The sequence below is a fragment of the Pectinophora gossypiella genome, chromosome 19 (assembly GCF_024362695.1).
Source record: "Pectinophora gossypiella chromosome 19, ilPecGoss1.1, whole genome shotgun sequence".
In the NCBI taxonomy this organism is placed as follows: Eukaryota; Metazoa; Arthropoda; class Insecta; order Lepidoptera; family Gelechiidae; genus Pectinophora; species Pectinophora gossypiella.
In genome coordinates, this window is record NC_065422.1 from 9,363,118 (window position 1) to 9,385,582 (window position 22,465).

Consider the following 22,465-nt stretch of genomic DNA (forward strand, 5'->3'; position numbering starts at 1 on the left):
TATCTTCCAGATAGTGTGTATGTAAACATTATGTATGTACGTAAAAATGTATCTCTCCTTCCGAGAAACTGTGAAAGGCATACTTACAATACAAGGAATAAAAATAAAATTGTTGTTCAAAATTCTAGATTAAGTAAATTAAATTCATATTTTTTGGGGTTATGTATACGGTTTTACAATAAAATACCAGATAATATTTTAAATTTGTCAGATAATAAATTTAAACCTTACGTGAAGCTTACTTTATGTAAAAAAGCTTATTATAAGATTAATGATTACCTAAATGATAAAAATGTCTGGTATTTAATGTGTTCCTCTGGTTATTAATCTTTCGAACGCCGGAACGCGGATCTCGACCAGACACAATGTAAAATCTATTGTGTCTGGTATCTCGGCATATGAGAGGTTAAATAACTTGTAATGTACCCTCATTGATTTAAAAGATGTGTTGCTGTTGCAGTTTCTTGTCATTTCTTCTCCTCAACCATAACACCTTGCGAAATGACGTAAATTCAAAAATGTTACATTGACCTTCAACAATTTATCCATGATAATTACGTTGAATAAATGATTCTGATTTCTGATTTCTGCGTGCAGCATGGGAGTACATTTACATACGTATGAAGTACTAGGGTAGACAGTTACATATAATACACCTACTCAAAAAAGAGCCTACCGTCGGATTTTCCCATTTTCCCTAGTGCCCCACATATGGGACATGCACGTATGAGTTTCAAATGTATTGTTCCACATGTGGTTCATACGTAGTGAATGTGTTAACATACATAAATAAACTCACGCCGTATAGGTTATTTATTTATGTTATGTAGGTATGCGCAACCAATTTTTACATATTATTACAAAAAAACTAAATCCTAGTATTTAAGCCGAGAAAATCTCTTTATTATAATTCCTTCATAGGGAAAATTCCTACCCGCTATCGTAGTAAAGTTACCAAGCAATTACTATAAACAAAGCGTAATTTTCCAACAGGATCAAGATCAGATAAGACGACGTCACGCACCCCCAAATACTGCTGTAACCTTGTCGCGGCCCTTGTCGCGGCGCATCCTACCTGACCAACAATCGACATGACGTACGAACGTGGATAGCTGTAGGTATATTACTAGACAGGCATACATAGCTAAATAGAGTCGTCCCGAGTACGCGGAGTAGGGCCCCAGAGTCGAGTCGAGTCATTCGCGCGTCTACCGCCGGCCGATATGGGCGTACCTCGAGTCGATCCTACCGCCGAGCTCGAGCTCGAGCGAGCGCGTCGCCCGCACCTGTTGATCGTCGACGACTCCCGGGACACTCGCGGGAACGAAGGTCAGTCACATTTTTACTAATTAATAATTAAAATAAAAAATGTGTCATAAAAGTGCAGAAGAATATTTTTTAAGTATATTTTTTAAAGACAATTTTTCGAATTTTAAACGTGTATTTTATGGTTTGATTTGTAATGTGTTCGAAATTTAAATTCAAATGTTTTGTTTATTGTGTATTAACTTAAAATATTTTTGAAAATTCTTTTCCGTTCTATTTTAGTTAAAGAAATAATCATTTGTTAAATTCAAATTCAAAAATATCTTTATTCAGTAGGGAACTTAGTTACACTTTGAATCGTCATTTAAACTACTGCAGCTTCTCACAACCTATATAGTATAGGCGGGGGAAAGAAGCTGCAAGAAAAGCTTCGGCACTGGGTCCTAGAGGTTCTTTAAAGAAAACCATAAAATATTGTTTTACAATTTTGTAATTACGCTGCTTAATATAACTGTTTAATCCCATGCATTCATATCTTTTAAATAATCTTTAACAGCCTTTTTTTACAAAGTTTATATTTGATATTAAAAATTGTTATAAAAAAAATAAAAATTGTTGTTAAATTATTGTGTCTTAAAATTGTTCAAAAGTAAATTCTGATTGTTGGGAATCTTATTGTAAAAACGTATAGATCTATACATTGTTTTTTACAAGATTTCTTGTTCAGTCGAGGGACATTTAAAGCTAACGTATTTTTATTACGGGTATTAACAATGTGTCGATCACTATTTTTCCAAACTAGTCTATATTGTTTTTACATATTATTAGATACTTATACCTATACATACATACATAAACAGCCTATATACGTCCCACTGCTGGGCACAGGCCTCCCCTCAATCAACCGGAGGGGGTAGATACTTATATTGTGAAGTGAAAATTAAAATAGTAATTTCTTTAAATTTCTTTCTAAGTGACGTCTTGGGTCCCAATTTGTAAATCATACGAATCGCTCGCTTTTGCAGAACAAAAATGCTCTTGTCATCTTCAGCATGACCCAGCAAGATATCGTACGACATTTGGCTGTGGAAGTAGGAAAAATAAACTAATTCTTGTTTCTACATCGGTTATTAAACGAATATTTTTTACCACGAATGCTGCTGAACTGAGCCTTCTAATCAATATGAGGATTGCAGCTTAGCGAGAAAAGTAATTAAAAAAAAAAACAGCAGTATCCGTGAGATCCAGTTCCTATTTTTATACAAAAATATAATTGAGCGGTCTATAATTAAAAATGTAAATACTATAAGTAAAGAGTACTTAAGAGTGGAAGAGCCTGCTTATTTTGCATTTTATGTTTTTAATTAAACATTTTATACTCATATCCTGAGGGTATCAGTACTGGTTGGAGGCCGAGGAAATGGATTCTGGTAGGGTTCTAGCTAGAACATCACCGATTGAGAAATTGGTCGGTGTACTGCGGAACGGAAGCCGATTGGGGCATCCACCGTTCTACACGCCCTATGTCGTGAACCATACATAATCATGTAAGGTCACGAATTATCTGAATTCTGAATCACATTCCAAAACTGAAATGTGTCATAGTTATATGAAATACCTATGGGGCAAAATACCCACAAATGGGCAACGTGCCCATAGCTGTTTAAATATAGGGTAAAAAACCAACGATGTTTTAATATATGATTAGAATGTTTCATAGTTATATGAATACCTATGGGGCAAAATACCCACAAATGGACAACGTGCCCATAGCCGTCTGAATATAGGGCAAAAAGCCCACGATGTTTGAATATGGGGTGAAACCCCGCGAATGGCCTCCAACCGCCCCTTACAGCCATCCCTGTCCACTCAGAATGCCTTGATAAATTCATCTGATTACCGGATAAATCACCACAACGATATTACCTACTGCAATGTTTTACTGTTTGTTTTACTATCCGTTTTACTGTTTACTGTCTGTTGTTCTCTTTATCGATTTGTATCGGATAATACAAATATAGCATAACTGATATGTAAGTAATTAGGAAAATATATAAGTATTATAAGACTTAACTGAATATTCTTCCTGTTATACCTGAAAACACACTGTTTCTTCTCTAATCTGTTTCTGAATAATCTGAATATTCACTGACCTCTGTTCTCTCATCTTAATGCAATTTCATTTGCTCCCTTTGTCGAACTATACCAAACAATACAAATACCTATAGCATAACCGATATCTAAGTAATTAGGAAAATATATAAGTATCATAAGACCCAACCGAACACTCTTCCTGCGCATCGACAGGAAGCCTGGTAAAACCGTTGTTGACTGTTATATCCGAAAACACACTGTTGCTTCTGCTCTGATCTGTTTCTGAATAATCTGAATGTTCACTGATTTCTGTTCTCTGTTCTAATGCACTTTCATTTGTTCTCTCAAAATTATTTAGTTTTTTCGTAATGACAGCCCGCCAAAAGCATCAACTTTTTTCTGGCCAGTATTGTTATGACATAAATAACCTACAAATCGATTACTCACTCGAGTAAAAATAAAATCGATATGATGTATTTTAATATTATTATGAATTTGATTATTTAAATTCGAGAACTGATTACAGTTCGAGACACTGCCCCGACGCGAGAATTATGAAATACACCTGTGTTTTGATTAAGTTTAGCATTCTAAACTCTGCTGTAGGTTTTGAGTAGACTGTGCAAGTTGCTACTTTATGTTCGGAACAACTTGAGCAACGGCAGTTTGCTGAATTAGAAACTCTGGTTCATTTCTCTGTCCTGTTAATTTAGCTGAAGCTGTTGTTGATTATGAGACAGCGCACTGACTGAAAACTTGGCTGATGTTTTTGATAAAAATAAGCAGATACGTCTATTCTGGGTAACTGGAAAGTAACAGTAACATAACAACTTAATATATCTAATATCACAGCTTTCTCCAGATGATGTTGGTATGTTTGCTTTGTGCTGACAACTAACGACTGAAAAAGGTGTAAAAATCGGAGGCATTCCAATTTGTTGCTACTGAAGATACGGCTTAATAGAGGGCAATTAGGCTCTCACCTGAATATCCTGATCTGCGACTGAAGAGATCGAGGCTGCTGATATCATTGACAGCTCCCTGGTATGCGTCAGCGTATGGTTTACCTCATTAAACTGCTGTTTAATCTTCTCCAACTCCCGAAGCTCGTCAACAACAAAGAACTCTTAATTGTACTGAATAATAACCTGGAAGGCATCCACTAGCTGTGGATAATGACTCCCGGATTGCTTCTGCGCCACTGATAGCACGATTGTTGATTCATGTTCTATAACTGTTGTATATGAATTGGTTAATATATGATATTTAATTGAAAACTTGGTCTTAACTCTTAGCAACTGGTTGGTATTCCTTCTAATGACAATACTTACTGACTATTTCGAACATGTTTACACTGAATTTTTGCAATATAAATTGAAGTAAAACATAATAAAATTTGTACCCCAAAAACATAAAATCAATGAATTAGTACTTTTCGAAACTCGTAAATGAACTGACTGACAACAAACTTAACAACACAATTCAACTGATCTGATTTCATGATCTGATTTATGATTTGTTGATATCTGGTATAGTCAATCTGATTTTATGTTGATAACTGGTATAGTCAATCTGATTTAATGTTGATAACTGGTATAGTCTATCTGATTTAATGTTGATAACTAACATGGTCAATCCGATTTGATGTTGATAACTGTTATGGTCAACAGTTACATGGTCTATCCGATGTGATGTCGATAACATTAACAACTGGCTTCGTCCTTCTGATTTATCAACTGATTTGGTTGATCTGATTCGCAAATAATCTGGTCAATCTGCTTTGACAACTGATTTGGTCCATCTCATTTAACTACTATTATTGGCCCATCTGATTTGAGTCAACTGATTTAACAACTGTTATTGGCCCATCTGATTTAAGTCAACTATTATTGGCCCATCTGATTTGAGTCACCTGTTTTAACAACTGTTATTGGTCCATCTGATTTGAGCTAACTGATTTAACAACTGTTATTGGCCTATCTGATTTGAGCCAACTGATTTAACAACTGAATTGGTCCATCTAATTAGGTCCATCTGATTTAACAACTGAATTGGTCCATCTAATTAGGTCCATCTGATTTGATGTCAACTGTTCTGTGTCTACTGATTTTGTACTGGGTATCATAACACTAAATTACATGTTCAAGATATCCCAGCATCTCCACCATGTCGTGAACCATACATAATCATGTAAGGTCACGAATTATCTGAATTCTGAATCACATTCCAAAACTGAAATGTGTCATAGTTATATGAAATACCTATGGGGCAAAATACCCACAAATGGGCAACGTGCCCATAGCTGTTTAAATATAGGGTAAAAAACCAACGATGTTTTAATATATGATTAGAATGTTTCATAGTTATATGAATACCTATGGGGCAAAATACCCACAAATGGACAACGTGCCCATAGCCGTCTGAATATAGGGCAAAAAGCCCACGATGTTTGAATATGGGGTGAAACCCCGCGAATGGCCTCCAACCGCCCCTTACAGCCATCCCTGTCCACTCAGAATGCCTTGATAAATTCATCTGATTACCGGATAAATCACCACAACGATATTACCTACTGCAATGTTTTACTGTTTGTTTTACTATCCGTTTTACTGTTTACTGTCTGTTGTTCTCTTTATCGATTTGTATCGGATAATACAAATATAGCATAACTGATATGTAAGTAATTAGGAAAATATATAAGTATTATAAGACTTAACTGAATATTCTTCCTGTTATACCTGAAAACACACTGTTTCTTCTCTAATCTGTTTCTGAATAATCTGAATATTCACTGACCTCTGTTCTCTCATCTTAATGCAATTTCATTTGCTCCCTTTGTCGAACTATACCAAACAATACAAATACCTATAGCATAACCGATATCTAAGTAATTAGGAAAATATATAAGTATCATAAGACCCAACCGAACACTCTTCCTGCGCATCGACAGGAAGCCTGGTAAAACCGTTGTTGACTGTTATATCCGAAAACACACTGTTGCTTCTGCTCTGATCTGTTTCTGAATAATCTGAATGTTCACTGATTTCTGTTCTCTGTTCTAATGCACTTTCATTTGTTCTCTCAAAATTATTTAGTTTTTTCGTAATGACAGCCCGCCAAAAGCATCAACTTTTTTCTGGCCAGTATTGTTATGACATAAATAACCTACAAATCGATTACTCACTCGAGTAAAAATAAAATCGATATGATGTATTTTAATATTATTATGAATTTGATTATTTAAATTCGAGAACTGATTACAGTTCGAGACACCCTATTTATGTAGTAATGAAAGTAATTACTCCACCGACAAGAGCGCAGCTCTTAAATAAAGAGAGAGAGATCCTGACAAAAAGGCTCATTTTATTCTCTAAAATCGAATTAATTCCACAAGGTAAACAGGCGTGAGAAAAAGCAAATGGACCATTAATATTCGTCGATTATTGATTGTTTTATACGAGTTTACACGGTATGTTTTGGAAGCAACGATGTTGACTGCCGGTGTACGGACAAACCAAGGTTTTTGTTGCACCGTCGACTTTAAAAACTGTTAAAACATAATAATACCGGGTTTTTACCGCGTCATTGTCAGGGATATGAGACTCCAAACAAACAAACAGCAAATGTAGAAACAAGCGGCAAAGAAAAAGGGTAGATATGTTTGTCCTTAGAAAATTATGGATCTACCTACTCCACTCCAATTTCATCAGTCGTTCCGTGATCATGGCACTTGCAACAGTGTTGAAATATCGGGAGTCTCATATCCTGATAATAACGCGGTAAGAACTCGGTGTTATTTGTTTTAATTATGATACTAACCGCGTAAACCTCAAACAATGTAAAACCTGTTTGTATTATTGTAATTATTTTTAATAAATACTAATAATAAAACAACTGGTGAATTCACACGTTTTATGTTTTAAAATGATTAAATAAATTTTATTCGAAATTATTTATATTCGTCTAAAAATTCCTACGGGTACGTTCTTTAAAATTAGGTGGCTTTTTAGTATCAAAAATAATGATAATACTATTTAAGGTAAATCTGTGTTATCAAATGTGTACTTGTTAGCACTATACAAAAAAAAAACTCAAAATGAAAAAATATAATATATTTCTTACAGATTAATTAAGACAGAGCAATATGTTTACATTAGCAAAGCAACTTTAATTTATTGCAATAAGATATAGCATAGCTTTTGCTCTCGTCTTTCTATGTGTGGCGGCCACTGAAATTCTCCCATGTCCTCCCAACATTATGGATTTATTTTTCGAAGACCATAGGCTCTAATACCAATTGTGGCTGTAGGTTAACTGCTGTTGACTTGTTGCTTTGTCCACTTCAAAAAGGATTATTATAGGAGTGAATTATGTAAATAGGTTATGCAAACTGTTGGTTGCGGTTTCTGTTAAGTCTATACACCAAGTCTGGGGCCCCGGCGGTTTGATAACAACCTTGACACCAAGGTAAGTGAGGTCAATCATCATATTGTAATACTATGATAGCCTAGTGTAGCACAGTGCACTATAGTATAGTGTAATATTATAGTGCACTATAGTATAGTGTAATGTTATAGTGCACTATAGTATAGTGTAGTATTATAGTGCACTATAATATACGTAGTGTATATATTATTGACCTTGGAGGAAAACGTCATATCTTCCATGAGTAATAAGCCCAAGGACCGAGTTCCAATTACACCTGCCTGCAACATCGGAATTTATCATCGATCTAATACTGCACAGTTGTAGATCAATGGAATTTATATTGATGCGACCGTCATTGCGATCTTTATTGACACTATGCAGGCCCACCGTTCTGATCGACTTTTTATATTACAGTAAAAAGTTTGTATTTCAAAGACGGTTAAGTGCGGCCTTATTGCTGAAGCATCTTTTTCTTCCAGGTAACCATTGAGCATATTACATACATAAAATAAACAGCTTATACACGTCCCGCCGCTAGGCACAGGCCTTCCCTCAATCAACCGGAGAGGGTATGGAGCATACTCCACCACGCTGCTCTACTGCGGGTTGGTGGAAGTGTTTGGGTTAGTAGCCCGGGACCAACGGCTTAGCGTCCGAAACACGGAATCATCTTACTTTTTCGGACAATCAAGTGATTCAAGCCTGCAATGTCCTTACCAAACAAAGGACATCATAATACGCATAGATAAATCAGATAAGCTCATTTTGTTTAATACATGTGCGCTTCGAATTCGCAGTTTACAATTTTCTTAGCCTGACATTTATTATTTAAAATATTATGAATTTGATCACGGTGACAGATGATGGACCGTCATTTATCATATCAACTTTAATTATATTTATCATGTTGGAAAATAAATTAAAATTCAGTGGATTACCTTGCTAACTAATTGGACCGTTATGGGTTTTCCATCAATTATTAATTAAATACTTTTGTAATTATGTGTTGTTACCAGGGCTTAGAAACGATACAGTTATCGGTAAAGGGTAAGCTACCGTAATTATTATACCGGTATGAAATTGCGGTACCGATTTCCTATTGGTACGTAAAACGGTAGCGACACCTTAACCGCTTGTGTAGTGTAACCGATTTCAAGTCCTGGTTGTTCCAAGCTGGTTATTATTCTTGATTACCATGATACACTGTCGCTTCATCATCATCAGCCCATTAACGTCCCCACTGCTGGGGCACGGGCCTTCCCTATGGATGGATAGGGAGATCGGGCCTTAAACCACCACGCGGGCCCAGTGCGGATTGATGGTTATTAACGACTACTAATGCAGCCGGGACCAACGGCTTAACGTGCCTTCCGAAGCACGGAGAAGCTCGAGATGAAAACTTTTTTTTGTGTTCACCCATCCTATGACCGGCTTTTGGGAAAGTTGCTTAACTTCAACAATCGCAGACCGAGCGCGTTAACCGCTGCGCCACCGAGCTCCTCACTGTCGCTTATTCTAACAAAATGTGTAATTACTGTGTCAATGAAAGGAGGGTCGTCTTTAACACGTCAGTTTTTCAACATGTTTTGACACAAGTATTTTGTATAGACGTATGTGACCGTTCTGTCGGGACAGGTATCGATCGAACGTCGTTTCAAATGCAGTAACGACATAACGGTTAACACTGTCAAATTACATTGGTATATTTCTATATAAAATGTCACCGATGCTATAGCTGTCAACAGCTATGTATTATATTTATTATTATATTTATTTTCAACTCAACATTAATTAATTTTTCATTTTAATAAATATGATTTTAATTTTAAGTTTTGATTTTAATAATTTTTAACTTTATTTCATTATTATTATTATTTTTAATTTTAATATATGGGACATAATTATATCTTACAATATGGGTGCCTACCTTAAATAAATGCATTTTATTTTTATTTTTATTAACTGGGGGGTCTAAAAAGGCCACATAGTTGCAATTCATCTAAGAAAGAAATATTGTTATTTGACATTTTATTTGCATTGCGCACTTACTTTTATATGCGCAAAATGCAATATTTCTATTTTCGATAAATTTCATGGATGTGGCCTTTTTAACCCCCCAGTAAGTAATAGTGACACAAACGGCTATAGCTGTTGACAGCATGACGAAAAGGTTTATTAAGACTAGTCCACTCTACGTAAAGAGCCCTGCGGTCAAGGCGTGGCGCTGGGTGTCGCTGACTTTGCATTTAATTTTATTATTATGGTTTGTCAATTAGAATAATTTCTATCGCAGCGCAGATTAAATGTTACGCGATGAAATTTTATGACCTTGACGCGGATTAACTTAACGTAAACTCTCGACTATATCCTGAGTGGGGTATTGTACTAATTCTATTTCTCTTTTGCTTTGTATTTTGTTTTTTCCTGTTTGTGCAATAAAGTATTTGTTATGTTATGTTATGTTAGAGGTACTTACATGAAATATCCACAACAAGCTTTCTGTTAGACCAACGTGATAGGTGGTGAGCCGTATTGCCGACTATAATGGTCAAACCAACTGTGTTAGTGAAAACTGCACTTATGATAAATCAATAACTTATTGGTCTTTAGTCTTCGTGTGGTAATAAAGTAGATTATACGTATCAGATAAATCTCAAGACGAGAAGATTAATAAGAGGTCATTGACCGGACAAGAGAGTCCAGTCAAACAGAATAAAATATTATAAAGAAAGAATGAAAGGATCTATCAAGAACTGTTTTTAACTAATGATGTCTTTAATAAAATATAAAATGAATTTTGTATGATTACGTTCAATTATTCTTTTTAAAGTAAAAAAAAATTTGTTCTATTGTTTTTATTATAGAAAATAACTTTAAATTTACAATTAATTATATAAAAAATGAATAGCGACATGTACGTAAAATTGTATACCTTTTTGCAATCAAATAAAATCATATTTAAAAAAAAAATGTTGGTGTGTGGCATGTCTTATTTTTTTAATGTTTTTTTTTTGTTTACATGGCTTGGTTTGAAACAATACAAGGTAACTGACCTTATACAGTTTATTGGACACGGGTAATTTGAATCAATAAAAGCAGTTATTACGTTCGTTTCAGAAAAATATTTTATATAACAACATTCGGGGTACTACCACTGCGTGACTATTGTCAAAATAATTAAATCAACATACGTAAACTCACACTCGTGATTTATTGGGGCAGACTGAGAGCCAAGGAACACTCAAAACAAAACGATCCGAAATCAAATCACACATCCCCACACATATACTTACCATCAGATGAGATTCTGGTCAAATACAAACCTATTTTTATTTAATTGTTATTTAAAAATCCAATTCACAGTAAAAAAAATAATAAATCACGTAATTTATTTATTTTCAGGGACTTCAAAATCCCTTCTATTTGTTACCGAATGCCTCTATCATGAATTTAAAATTCTGATTCAAATTAATAATATTAAGTAATCTATTTAATTTTAGAGACCTCAAAATTCCATTTTGTTTGATGAAGGTCTCCATTTCTTGATGGTCTATTGTGTTATATTAGTATGTAGATTTTTGAATGGTAGAATCTGCGATGGTAGAATTAGTTACACATGTCTCCACCGGAAATCAAACCGAGGACATCCGGATCGTGAGGCCAATGCGTTTTTGAGGTTATCGCATGCGTGTACAGCTAACCATCATTTTGACATTTACCACCATCGCTGGGTAAATCCATTTTGCAGTAACACCTAATATATACAATAGCGAAAGGTCACCGACTGACCCATCACGAAATCTCCGGAACTAAAGTTTCGCACGTGGGTTCCTTTTAGGACGTAGGTGCTCACTACGATCTTGGGATTTTGCGAAAATCAACCTCTAAGGGATGAAAAAGGGGTAGAAAAGTTTGTATGAAAATTATTTGAAAATATTTCATTATTCATTATTTTTTAACAACCCTTACAAAGAGGTGAAATAGAGGTTGCAAAATTGTATGGAAAAAAAAATTAAAGCTAAGCCGGGCCGGATGGCTAGTATGCAAGGTGTTAGTGACATCATCACCATGATTCTCAGTTGATAGCAAGTAGAATTTCCCATCGCAAAAATATAGAACTGAAAATAATTAAAATAAAACACTAAAATTTTCATGATTTTTTTCGATAGGGAATTCCACTTGATATCAACTCAGAATCATGGTTTGAATCATCTCCCTCAGTATTCGTTACGGTGACACTAACACCCAAGCCTACTTATTATGTACGAAGGAAAATTCTACTTGATCTTACCTCAGAATCATGTTCTGAATCATCCCCCACAGTATTCGTTACGATGTCACTAACAACCTGTATGTACAATAAATTGAAGAGACACTTTTGATTGGAGATTGTGTCTGTTCTAGTAGGGATTATGCACGTTAGTTAATGGTTGCGTGATGCTTCAATAGAGTAATACGCCCGAGTGAAACCCATCTGACGTGCTAACTGACTAACACAGAGGTACACAGAGGCTTAAGTTGGGATTTACAAATTACTATAATTAAAACACATACTAACGGGTTCTTACCGCGTTTAAATCAGGGATATGAGACTCCCGATATTTCGACACTGTTGCAAGTGCCATGTTATCGAGCATGTGGAATCCAGCGTTACCTAAGTGTTGTAAAAAGCTTAAAACGTAGGCCGTTTTAAGCTTTTTACAACGGTGTCAAAACGCGAGGACACAGTGAGTGCGGTTTGTCGTAGTGAGTTTGGTGCCAGTTCAGATGGTTCGGAACATTCCGATATCAAATACATAAACAAGCTGCAAAGAAAGAGGGTAGACAGATATGTCTGCCCGTAGAAAATTATGAATCTACCTACTCCACTCCAATCTCATCAATCATCCCGTGATCATGGCACTTGCAACAGTGTTGAAATATCGGGAGTCTCATATCCCTGATTTAAACGCGGTAAGAACCCGTTAGTATGTATTGTGTTTTAATTATGATAAAAACCGCGTAAACCTAAAACAATTTACAAATTACTACCAGATTTACTTACATCAACTCACACCTATTTCCCACATTTGCTTTGATCATTTTGATTTGCTTCCACCACATTTGTCAATCGTTTCATACACGCACGACGCTTCAGAGTAAATCGTACTGAACATTTTCTAAGGACGTTTCCAATTTATTCTAGGTCTTCCTCAGCCAGCCCTACCACCAACCTTTGCTTTATATATACTGCTTTCGTAATCCTATAGAGGCCGAGGGACGGTAATATTTCGGAGCCAATAAATGCTTCTCACTTGATAATTGGCCACAAACGAATAACACGGAAAGCTTATACGTTTTCAGGAAAACAGATATTGCTAATATTTTTTTACACGTGGACATAATACGCGTGATCAGCGAATGTTTATGATAGCCAGAATTTATCTTTATTAGTGAGAATTAGTTTTCATTACTCGAATCAGTGGGTTTCCGAGAAACAGTCTCAGCGACTCAGTTAATAATATATTCAAACTTAATTATTCTAAATGAAATGAATATTATTTTACTGTCGGCTAGCTGCGCTTACAATGAGTTTAAAGAGTTTATTTTGTAGTCATTTTCTATTAAATGGTTAGCAACTTATATATTTTTTATAAAAAAACTTAATTGTTTTTCTTTTAAGTATTTTTAAATAAAAAAACCGCTTTCTTGACGGTGCATATCGTCTTAAAAATCTAAAGTTCTTAGATTTGTATTATAAACTTTACATTTAATTGAAATCTATCTACTTAATCCAAAAATTAAACGACTTTAACAAGTATTTAAATTCAAATGAGTGAGCTTTTTCTTCTATCGTGTGGGTTGTGAGGTGAATTCCCAACCCCACCAACCCTAACTAGGGTTTTTTGAGCCGCCAAAGGCCCCTGACATGGCTCATGTAACGATTACTTACTTACATCAGTAAGTAGTAACCGGGACCGACGGCTTAACGTGCCTTCCGAAGCACGGATCATCTTACTTTTTGGACAATCAGGTGATTAGCATGTAAAGTCCTAACCAAACTAGGGATCACAAAGCGATTTTTGTGATATGTCCCCTCCGGGATTCGAACCCGGGACCTCCGGATCGTAAGACCAACGCTCAACCACTGGACCACGGAGGCCGTTAATGAGTGAGCAGTGAGTGAGGAACAACACCTTTTTTTAAAAAAAAAAAAAAACAAATAGTTATATAATAAATCAGATTAACAAAAATCAGTATACATTTACACTCCATGATAGGCCAGTTCGGAGAACGAGTGACTTACATGGTCAGTGCTACGGGTTCGAATCTCGGCTCGGCTCTAAACCACTCAATTCGAATTTATGAGTTTGGATTCATGTTTGTACCCATCCTCTCAGACGACGCACTGAGCCGAGGTTCGCGCCCAACTGGGCACCCTCAGGCCTGTTGTCTTAAACGTTGTACCGGGTGAGAGCCTTCAGCGCTCCCCATTGGTCCGGCCAAGTAGTTAATGCCATCTGCGGCAAATCTACAATAAGTCACGTCAAAAAAAAAATGTTTGTGCCCGATTATATTGGCATTAGGCTCGCCCCGTTTTGCATGGGACTTAAGTAAACATTACTGGCGACGAGTGGATGTGTATACTATTCACCTTTGCGTATGTTATTTTTTATTGGAGTTGACCATTAGCTGGTCATTAGACGATTTATGTGCATAACGTACCTGACAAGGCCGAATGATCTGTTTCCTTGAAAGTATTTTCGTGTTTCCGGGTCCATGTAAATAGAACCTTGAAATGTTTAAGTACCCTATGCAGGATCGGTCAATTCAATTTGGTTCTTTATGTATATTGACTTTGAAGGTTCATTGATTTCTCTCGTCGTGGTCTGGGAGTAAAAAATGAACATAAAATCCATTCAACTGTTTCGAATCTCGGGCATCTTGTCTAAAAAGTCTGCCTACTGAAGATGTCCACACCAATATTGATCATTATAGTCATATCTCACTAAGACACCATGGTGACGTTACCACGGTCACGCCATTACAAAAAACATATGGCACCAACATGTCACCTTATGATTGACACAACTATATTATCTCACCTGTGTTACCCAAGTTGTTGTTGTATGTATACATTTTTAACACTGTCACTGTGAACTTGGGCATAATGTATATATACATTTTTATCATTGTCACTGTAGTTTTCGGAATCGTTTGCAACTTGAGTAACTCAGGTGAGGTAGTGTTTATAGAACTGCATACATTTTGTTGGTCATTGTAAGATAGGGTCCTTATTATGTATTATTAATTATTTGTATCAAAAGTTACGACAAATGACATATGATTATGATTATACATACGCAGATTGTTGTTGCATTGTTCCGCATCCAAGGTTTTTATGGCTGATTCCTGGTAGTTGCCTGGAAGAAATTGCTTCAGAGCAACAATGCCGCCCAGTTGTCACCATCTCTCTAGCATTATCCCCGTTTTTCACAGGGTCCGTTTACCTAACCTGAAGATTTGACAGGTCCGGTTTTTTACCCCGCGACGGGAAAACGAGCCTAATACAGGTTGAGTCACATACATACCTCTGAAAAGGCATTTTTCGAGAATGCGGGATTCCATAAGGTTCATCATATCCATCTTAGGACTTCGTATCAACAGTGGCTGCAAGTTGTCTTTGATTACTTGTGGCTCTGCCCACCCCATTTGGGATTACGGGCGTGAGTTTATGTATGTATGTATGTATGTGGGATTCCTCGCGATGTTTTTCTTCACCGCTGAGCACGTGATAATCATTTATGATCCAAACAATTCGACAATCATTGTCGAAGGCCGCCCATTTATACTGTTGCTAAATGTTTGTATGTTTTGTTTGTGTGCAATAAAGCATATTTGATTTGGTGTGATTGTTTGATCCAGAAAATGCTTTAGAATGTACGAGAATTTGCGTAGTATGAATCAAAACCCCTAAATAACTTGTCTGTTTTAAATCAACGTTAAAGTTATGAAATAACAAAGAGTTTTGATCTATAAATGCCAGTAATTATTAAAATATTATAATAACATTAGAAACTTCTGTATAAGTACTTGGAAAATTGTTGTCACTTGAAATGATTTGAGTTTGTGTGAAGGTCAATGTTTACGGTGTCTCAGCAAAAGCCTGATTATGCAAAGAAGGTGGTAGACTTAGGTGAAGATTACTTTACAAGTTGACGGGCAAAGATTAACCAATCTTGAGGCCACTTTCTTTGCAGTTTACAAAGAGGACAGAGCTTTTTGAAGTGAGTACGCTGAATTTTTCGCCTATTTAGCGTTTGCGAATACAGTTATAACAGAAATTCGGCACTGTCGCGTTTATACTCGTCTGAGCTTTCAGGTACAATAAATAAAAAATAAAATAAAGTTTATTTCGTTTACAATAACCTTAATTAGCAATCGTCAGGGTTGGAGCCTGCTAGTAAGTGCAAAAACACCTAACAGGATCCGCTCCTCCATAACCATTCTTAATTATACAACATTTACCGCTTATGTTGGTAGTTACTTTATTTTTACAAGGCAATTAAGTTCAGACTTCTTAAGGAACATTGAATGTAATACAAATATAAAAGTAAAATATAAGTGAAACATTAATATATTATAATTAATAAGTGAAGTAAGTAATATGTTTATTTTTTGTTATGTGTGTATACAGTCTGGACATTGTGTGAAACTATAACTATGATCCAGTAGTTTGCAGATCTCAAGTGTGTTGTTTGCTTCTTTTAATAAACTCCTGAAAAATTATGTAGTGGCATAGTCGAAATAATTAGGTAAATACTTACTTCTCAAATTGTAGCCGTGGTAGCACAGTTGGTCGCAGGTTCGAATATGTTTTCGAATTCAAGTTCGGATCATAAATTATTATCACGTGTTCAGCGGCGAAGGAGAACATCGTGAGGAAACCCACATTCTCGACAAATGCATTTCGGAGGTATGTGACCTAACCTGTATTGGGCTGGTTTTCCCTTCGCGGGTTGGAAGGTCATGCAGTCGCTTATGTAAAAAACCGGACCTGTCAAATGTTCAGGTTAGGAAAGCGAGCCCTGTAAAACGCTAAACGCTAAGGAGATGATGATTCTCAAATTGAAAACGCCACACTGCATTATGAGCCCTGATTCCAAGTGTACTGTTTACGTTGTTTTAAACTGCGCACTATAGTGTCTAGGGAAACGGTAATGATGAGGGACAATACTTCACGTCAAAATATAAATAGGGATAATATTTCCAACAGACGCTGAGGGAGTTAATATTATCCATTAGAATAAATGGAACGTTTCGTTGGCGACACGGAGGCTTAGGCGGAATCCTTGGGAAATGCTTAAAAGTAATCTGATTATGCCCAAGATTATTTAGGCATTTTATTTCCTTAAGATAGTAACTTCCACTGGGACGGGATACTACTTTTCGGATAAAGCCATAAAAAAAGCTACTTATATTTACATACAATAGATAATTTCTCGCAGCCTATACTATAGACACGTATAGAGTAATGCTGAAAACTGATGCTGATTCTGACAAAACTTGGTACCTATGTATAGTTTTCGATTGGCTACGTAAAATTAACTACTTAATTCTACATACAGGGTGTTAGTGACATCGTAACGAATACTGAGGGGGATGATTCTTCAGACCACGATTCTGAGTTAATATCAAGTGGAATTTTCCGTCGCAAAATTAAAGTTTTCTTTTTAGTTTTTTTTTAATTATTTTCAATTCTATACTTTTGCGATGGAAAATTCCACTTGATATTAACTCAGAATAATGAGCGATGTCACTAACTATATACGGAGATATCATATTATATAGTATGATATCTCCATATATAGTTAGTGACATCGATTTTATACTTTTATACGTATATATATAACATAGCCGCAAGCAATCAGAAGACAGTTAGTATCCACTTCTGATACGAAGTCCCCAGATGAAGATGAATTACTCTATCGTGTTCTATTTTTTATCCGCTCCTAGATCGGCATAGAACACGTAGTTGTGAGATCAAAGACCTCATCAACCCTGGTGTCAGGGTTACTATTGAGCCGCCAAAGGCCCCTGATTTAACTACTATATACCTATTTATTTAAGTAAATAGTATCCGGGACTGTGGTGTTTAGTGTGCTCTCTGCAATTCTGAAGCACATAAATATCTGATAATCTATTGATTACAGCCCGCACTATCCTGACGAAAACAAGGGCAGTCTCACAAACAATTTTTCGTTTGACGTGGGGACACCAGATTGTACTGTATCTATCTTCATCTGTGTGAATTTGTTTTGTATGTTATGTGCAATAAAGTATATTTGATTTGATTTGATTTGAAATTAACTCAAAAAAATCCAAATTAAAAGTACGTAAATAAACAGTAGTTTCATAACGTCCTTTTGGTACACAAAAATACACGTATATTTCTTACTATTTCCAAGACAGATCTCGCTTTCATCAAAACACAATAACCCACGAATGCTATAAACGAGCAAATGTATCATCATCACTCAAATTCAACGTAAAATACAGAAAGCATTGCAACTGGGTCTTACCCGGATAACCGGGTCAAGACCAACTGGGAGTTGCCCAAGTTCACTCAAATACTATATACGTTTATTCGGATACTTATAAGTTCGATCACGGTAGAGTTTATCCGGGTATCAAATTCATCCGGGTACGTGAACGCAATAAAAACGAACCCAAAACCCGGTACTCATTTTACTCGTCTTACTAATGGAACTAATAAAACATTACCATTTTACCCGGATAAAGTTTTGCCATGATTCTGAGTGACCCTGATTCCGTCGTAAAATTCATAATTACTTTTTGTGTTTTTTAAATTATTTTCAATTTTATACTTTTGCGATGGAACATTCACTTGATATTAACTGAGAATCATGGTCTGAATCATTCCCCTCAGTATTCGTTATCATGTCACTAACACCCTGTATATATGTATATGTATTATCCGTATCGGACTGATAGTGACGTGATGGTAGGTAATAAAATGAAATTCTTCATATCGTTTGGGTTGTGAGGTGAAAAACCAGCCTCATCAACCATGGCTCATATAACAATTACTCACTTACATCAGTAAATAGTGACCGGGACCAACGGCTTAACGTACCTTCTGAACCACGGATCATCTTACTTTTGGACAATCAGGTGATCAGCATGTAATGTCCTAACTAAACTAGGGATCACAAAGTAATTTTTGTGATATCTTCCCATCGGGATTCGGACCTGGGGCCTCGGAATCGTGAGTCCAACGCTCAACCAATGGACCACAGAGGCCGCATAAAACGAAATTTTATGAGAAAAGCCAAATATAATGTAGTAACGTATAGTAACAGTATAATATAGTAACAGCAAGGGAGCACCGACAGAATCATAACAGAGAAAAAAACGTATCAAAATTTATGTCATTCCATAACTGGCTGGAGACCAGCCAGTCGCTGCCCAACTAAAGAGTCCGCGACGATACCCATTTCACACATAAAAGTAAGAAAAATTAGAGGTACTTAATTATAGATTCTGCAGTTAAAATTGAATTTCACCAAACAAAAATCATCATCTTCATCCATTCATTTCCTATACCTAAAGGTTGCCTGGAAGAGATTGCTACCTCAGCAATAAGGCCGCCTGTTGGACTACCAATCTAATTATAATACCTGATGTATTTTTAATATGATTTAAGTGCAATAAAAAGATTATTGTATTGTAAAAATAGTGGTTTTCCCGTTTCTGATTACCTTAACTATTACAATAATATTCTTACATTTCCGGGTAAGTTCATGAGTTGAATGACAATGAAACCGGAAAACCGGGTAAGAGGTTTCCAACACGTGGCGTACCCGGGTATTATTAGTACGGCTCGTGCTGAAAGTTTAACCAGTTTGATGTATTCTTATGATAACTTAATGTTTCTGTTGTTGTTGCAATCATTAAACACTGAATTCATTTGTAATGAAATAAGCTTGAATAAGGCCGATATCTAGGTTGAGTGATAGAGTGAGAAACAGTGTGATAAGACAGAGATGTGGTGTAAAAGACGATATAGTGACTAGGATTGAGAAGGGAATGTTAGGTTGGTTTGGACACGTAGAGCGGATGAAGGATAATAGAATTGCAAAAGCGGTATTTAAAGCAAAATGGAATTCTATAGTCTCTGCTTACCCCGGTGGGAAATAGGCGTGAGTTTATGTAAGTATGTATGTAAGGCCGATATCTCTCTAGGACACCATGGTGGCGCCACGACAGTCGCGCCAAAATGTATGTATTTAACACCTGATGTTTCGTTGGTGGCGCAACCAACAAGACAGCAGCAAGTTCGGATAATTATTTAAAAAATTACAAACGCTTACTTTATACCTAAATATTTTATTTTATCGAAAAAGCTTTATATTATACAAAAAAAAAATACTTTTTTCATTTATTTCAAATTTCCGGCGAAAACAGATGGTCACGTGACATTTTTCAAAGTGATGTCATTTTTCAATAAACAACTGACAGACAGTTTTTGTTTATTTTGTGATATGTGACGTCACACGAAGCTCAATCATGGCCGCCCGTGTTTCGGGTCTTGTAATACACAGATAAATTAAAAAAAAATAATAATAAAAAAGTTTATTTAGGTAAAATCTACGACACACATATACATTTAAAACATTAAAATATACACACATAACATTAATATTTAGTTAGAAAACATAAAGGAAAACATAATTTCGTATGTTTTTATTTTATTCTTTTTATAAAATATTTAATTAATTAAGAAAAGACTTACTCTTACTTAGTATTTGCTTGTTAAAATAAATCTAATAGAAACTGTTTCTTTCTTGAGAAGTCAAATTCAAATTCAAAAATATCTTTATTCAGTAGGTAACATAGTTACACTTTGAATCGTTAATTTGTACATAACGAACGTCTCATCCGCCTAAAACTACTGCAGCTTCTCACAACCTGTATAGCCGGGGAAAAGAAGCTGCAAGAAAAACCTCGGAAGAATCCCCCTCAAGGAGGGGGACAATCGTTTATTGATTTGAATTTGTATCAATGGCAATTGGTATTATGTTTATATATATCGTGGCGCGTATGCGATTGTTGTAGAGAATAGACAAGATAGACGAGAGTGGATGTCATAGACAAGATAGACCGCCGGAACCGGAACTTGTCGGTGTTGCCGTCGGTGAGAATTTTGGATGCGTTCACGTTGCCGTGAACAATATTCCTTTAAACGTAGCATAATTAGAGTGATACATCTCTTGTCTCTTTCGTACTAAGCTGTATACCGCTAATTTTAAAGAGACATATCTTTGGTCTCTTTATTTTATACGTTTCTTTTATTTGTACACTTTGTGCCTTATCACTTTTATTGATCTCTCACACCATGCGGGTTTGCCTGGAAGAGATCTCTTTTAGACATAAGTCCACCTTTTGTATGTATTAACGCGTACAATAGTTTAATAATTGTACCTACTCTACGTCTCCGATTACGTACTTGAGCTCTTAGCCTCGTAAGTTGTATGCAATATCAACACTAAGTAATTATGGTTTCCATTAGCGTTGGCCTTGCAACAAAGCTCAAATAATATTCGGTCGCTATTACTTAGGTTAGAGAGAAACCCCACTGTTGTTGCTCCGTTGCTATAACGCAACATGTCTGGTATTTAGTGCCAAGACCACGTGACGTTCATCGTTATGATAATATGTGGAACGACGGAGGTTAATCGTATATTATTCATCATAGGATTTTCAATCAAAAATGGCTGCAGGTTATTTTCTGATTACTTGTGGCTCTGGAGCGTTACAAATGCCACATCGAAGCAATTCTGCTATTTGACATTGTTTTTAAATCTTCTTCTTATCGTGTGAGTTGTGAGGTTGGATTACCAGCCTCATCAGCCCTGGTATCAGGGTTATCATTTAGCCGCCAAAGGCCCCTGACGTGGCTCATGTAGCGACTACATACTTACATCAGTAAGTAGTAACCGGAACCAACGGCTTAACGTGCCTTTCGAAGCTTAGATCATCTTACATTCGGTCAGATAGGTGATCAGCCTGTAATCCTAACCAAACTAGAAATCACGAAGTGGTTTTTGTGATACCTGTGTCCCCTCGAATTTGAACTCGGGGCCACCGGATCGTGAGCCCAATGCTCACCCACTGGACCACAGAGGCAGCTTTTTAGACGAATCACTTATAAGTGGGCTATTAGACCTCCTATTCATCACAATACGGACGTGAGTTTATGTGTGACATGTACAATGGTGCGTCACCGCTCCGACGCGACGTCGCAGCAACGCATCGTGGGGAAACGCACTTACTGGATGTTGGAGGTGAATTTCATAAGCGAAGTCGACATTATTACATTATATAGCTACGATGTAATGTACCATAACACTTGATACACGGATATTAAATTCTTCCTTATAAAGAATATGAAGAATTCGTTGAAGCCATATTTTTTTAAGATCCGAATAAAAGCTACATCGTACCTTAAGCAAGTTTTTATGTTTGGAATATTTTTATTTGGATGTTAGCAAATTCATCTTTGTAGTTTTTAGCTACTTCTCTTGCGTGGTTAAAAGGAAACATTTTGAAAAAGATACTATATACTTAGTAAGATAGTTTCCTTTGATAAAACTTGTTGAAGGATTTTAACGTT

General features: G+C 36.0%; 1 protein-coding gene across 2 annotated transcripts in view; it reads left to right on the forward strand.

Moving 5' to 3' along the window:
* The first annotated feature begins 1,218 nt into the window (after positions 1-1,218).
* The window catches only part of LOC126375680 (synaptotagmin-10-like), a 157,172-nt gene continuing 135,925 nt past the window's right edge, over positions 1,219-22,465 (forward strand). Inside the window, exon 1 of one of the 2 annotated variants that reach the window (XM_050022760.1) lies at positions 1,219-1,329. In XM_050022760.1, coding sequence (XP_049878717.1) covers positions 1,224-1,329 — 106 coding nt within the window. In that variant the 5' untranslated portion in view covers positions 1,219-1,223. The remainder of the gene's footprint in view (positions 1,330-22,465) is intronic. The other variant, XM_050022759.1, reaches the window with a different exon arrangement.